General features: G+C 57.0%; 1 protein-coding gene across 1 annotated transcript in view; it reads right to left on the bottom strand.

Moving 5' to 3' along the window:
- LOC104832306 (zinc finger protein ZIC 1) overlaps positions 1-2957 on the bottom strand; it is a 3608-nt gene extending 651 nt beyond the window's left edge. The window contains exons 1-2 of the mRNA XM_010568434.1: positions 1438-2957; positions 27-235 (exon numbers count right to left, since the gene is read on the bottom strand). Coding sequence (XP_010566736.1) covers positions 27-235; positions 1438-2413 — 1185 coding nt within the window. The 5' untranslated portion in view covers positions 2414-2957. The remainder of the gene's footprint in view (positions 1-26; positions 236-1437) is intronic.
- Between the last annotated feature and the right edge of the window lie 588 nt (positions 2958-3545).

Genomic DNA, 3545 nt, shown 5'->3' with positions numbered 1-3545 from the left:
CCGCAGCCCCCTTCCCCCGGCCAGGCCCGAGGCGGCGTCCGAGCCCCGCGCAGCAGGCGCCCTCCATTTACCTTCATGTGCTTTCTGAGGGAGCTGGGGTGCGTGTAGGACTTGTCACACATTTTGCAGAGATAGGGCTTGTCGGAAGTGTGCACATGCATGTGCTTTTTGCGGTCGCTGCTGTTTGCAAAGCGCCTGTCACAGCCCTCGAATTCACACTTAAATGGTTTTTCACCTATTGCAGAGGGAAGGGGGGGAGGAAAACGGATCCGATTAAGCAGGGCCGGCTGGATCGCTCATTGTCCCCATCGCACCGCCGGACGGAAGCCCAGGGCTCCATTTCAAACACTTGCAACTTTCTAACTTCAACGAGGCTCAAATCCCAAAACCTCGCTTTTCTTCTCTGTTCTTTCCGCACCTCCGACCCCTGCTCAGCGGCCTTTGCGCGGGGGGAAGGGGGGGAGCTAAATAACTTTTTTTTTTTTTTTTTTTCCTTTGGAGGGGCGAGTTTCATTTGCAGCCCCAGTCCCGGGCACCTCTCCCTCCTCGCAACGCTCCAAGCGAGAAAGCAGGCGTGGTGGTATTTACACGCGATCCTCAGTGTCTAGTTTCCGTTTTTAGAGCTCATTCTCGTGATATTTTACGCTCCCACCCACCCCAGCCCCCTCCCCCGTATTTTCTTGCAATCTTGAAAATTATCCGGCCGGAGAATACAATGCGAGGGCAGCCCCGCAAACCCTCTGCCAAAGCGCTCGGGAAAGCGGCGCCGGCTTTCGGCGCTCGGGGGTGGGAGCGGGGGGAGAGAGCTCTCCCAGGCAGGGGCTGCTGCATTTCCACCTCCCGCGACGGGGAAAAGTTCTCAGGGATCCCGGCGCCTGCCCTCCGCACAACAATAACACACTACCGCGCCGGGCTCGGTTTATTTAAAATCGCTCCTCGGAATTAAATATTTACCAAGCCCTGAATCGCAGAAGGGAGACGGATGAGCTGCCTGCGATATTTAGCACAATATCTCACGGTGCCACAGTCAAAACTGCCGAACAACAATTAATTAAAACCTATAAATTTAAACAGGACAGGTTGCTGCGATTCCTGCCCCCCCCGCCCCCCCTCCCCGCCCTAACGATCCCAGCAGCAAACCCTGCCTTTCCCCTGCTCTGCCTCGGCAGGGATCATTCTCTTTTTGTTGCTGCTGCTGGCGTGGCTGTGACCGAGCTCGTTTTGCAGCGGAGCTTGCGAGCCTGCCTCTCCCGGAAAAGCGAGCGGCCCTGGACCGCACTCCCCTCCGCCGGTCCCCGTCCCCCCCCCAAGCCGACCCTCAGCCAAGCAGCGCCCCGGGCCCCCCGGCCCCTCCGGCCCGTCCCTGCGCCCCGCTCCGGCCCCGGCGCTCGGCGCTTCCACTCGCAGATAGAAAAGCTACAGAGAAGGTTACCGTACCTGTATGAGTTCTTTTGTGTATTTTGAGATTCTCTGATCTGGCAAACACTTTGCCACAGCCCGGGAAAGGGCAGGGGAAAGGTTTTTCACCTGTGTGGACTCTGATGTGATTTACAAGTTTGTATTTGGCCTTGAAAGGTTTCCCTTCTCTCGGACACTCTTCCCAGAAACATATGTGATTGGACTGCTCGGGTCCTCCAACGTGCTCCACCGTGACATGAGTCACCAGCTCGTGCATCGTGCTGAAAGTTTTGTTGCAGGACTTTTTGGGGTTTGACAATTGCTCGGGCTCAATCCACTTACAGATGAGTTCCTGTTTGATGGGCTGCCGCATGTACCGAAAGAAGGCCCCTGCCCCGTGGTGGGCTGCCATGTTCATGTTCATGTGGCCGTAGCCGTGCAGCTGGGTGGAGGCGTAGTGCTCGGAGCGGGGGCTGGTGACCTGGCCGTACTGGTCGGGTCTGCCGTACATGTCTCCGGAGAAGCCCAGGCGCATCTGCCCGTTCACCACGTTGGGCGACGCGTGGCTGGTGGCTTGCTCGTGCAGCCCCGGGAAAAGTATGTGTCCCGCCGCGTCGGTGTGTCCGTGGGGGCCGGCGAAGCTGCCGGCGGCGGAGGCGAAGAGGCTGTGCTGGGCGCTGGCGGCCGCCGCCTCCCCGAAGCCGCGGTTGCGGAACAGAAAGTCCCGGGTGGAGTTGAAGGCGGCGCTGGAGTAGGAGCTGACATGGGTCGGGTGGTGGTGGTGGCCCAGGGCCGCCGCCGCGTAGCCGGGCGCCTGCGAGGTGAAGGCGGTCTGGCCGGCCGAGGCCAGCTCGTGGGTGCTGGGGTTGATCTTGAAGGCGCCCATGCCGTCGGCGAAGGGGTTGATCCCCAGCCCCACTTCTCTGTCCGTGACATCGGCCGTGGAGTGGTGGCGGGAGGATCCGAAGGTAGTGACTCCTATGGCGGGATACTGCGGTCCAGCATCCAGAAGCATCTTCCCAGCGTCGATGCAGCAACCCAAAAAAAAGCACGCGCGCACACACACAACGCGGAGAGCAGCAGCGGCGGCAGCAGCGGCGGCGGCGGCGGCGAAAACACCCTCTCTGGAAAGTCAGCGACGATCACCACCAAAGCAACCACATCAAAAACACCCCCTTCGGCATCAGCGCGGGGGGAAGGAAAAAAAAAAGGGGGGGAGAAGGAAGGAGAAGGGGAGAAAAAAAAAAAAAAAAAGGAAGAGGCTGGTGCGGACGGGGGGAAGAGATCTTCGCAGTTGCAGATAATAATAATAATAAAAATGTGCCCCAAAAATATTCACTGTCTCTCTGCTTTGACTTTTCAGGGAGGCTTAAGTGGGGAGGGGGGGGTTGGGTGGGCTCAAAAATAAACTGCCTGCAAATAACAATAACGGAGAGATCAACACGGGCAGCAAAAAAACAAAACAAAAAAGAAACTTCCTTCAGTGATTTTTTTGGCTATAGGAATGTTGCAAAGTGGCCGAGAGATTGTTTCTCTCTCCTCTTCGAGCTTCCCCACACTCTCCCCGATTTTTTTGGGGGGGGGGCTTTTTTTTTTTCGCTTTGCAAAAAAAGGCGCAAATCATGCACAATATTGTCTTTTGCGGTTTATCTTCCTGGGGAGAAACTTTCACCTCCTCAGCCGGGCGGTGAACGCGAGACTGATAGCGGCAATCATTCCTGCAGATAAATGAATTGAAAAGACGACACCGTCCCCCCCCTTGATGAATGGGAGCCGGGGGCGGAGCGACGTGCGGGCGGACGTGAGCGCTCATTGGTCGGCGCCGGCTCCCCCTTCCTCGCGTAACTCCCCCCGGCCCCGCCAACGAGGGGCTCGCACGGCCGCCTCCCGCCGCTGATTGGCCCCTCCGCCTCATCAATCGCAGGTATTGTGAGCGCCCTGACATCCCTTCTGACAAACAGGGCTGCAGGAGTAGCAACTTTTTTTTTTTTTTTATATATAAAGCCTTTTTTTTTTTTTCTTCACGAAAATATTTCCAGCGCATCTTTTTTGTGTGTGTGTGTGCTAAGGAAAAAAAAGATCTTTGATTATTATTAGCGTTATTTTCTCCCCCGCTCTCCCTCTCTCTGTCCGTCTCTCTCCAGCAC

The sequence above is a fragment of the Haliaeetus leucocephalus genome, unplaced genomic scaffold (genome assembly GCF_000737465.1).
Source record: "Haliaeetus leucocephalus isolate CR32 unplaced genomic scaffold, Haliaeetus_leucocephalus-4.0 Scaffold240, whole genome shotgun sequence".
Lineage (NCBI taxonomy): Eukaryota > Metazoa > Chordata > Aves > Accipitriformes > Accipitridae > Haliaeetus > Haliaeetus leucocephalus.
This window is presented reverse-complemented; position numbering and strand designations above follow the sequence as displayed.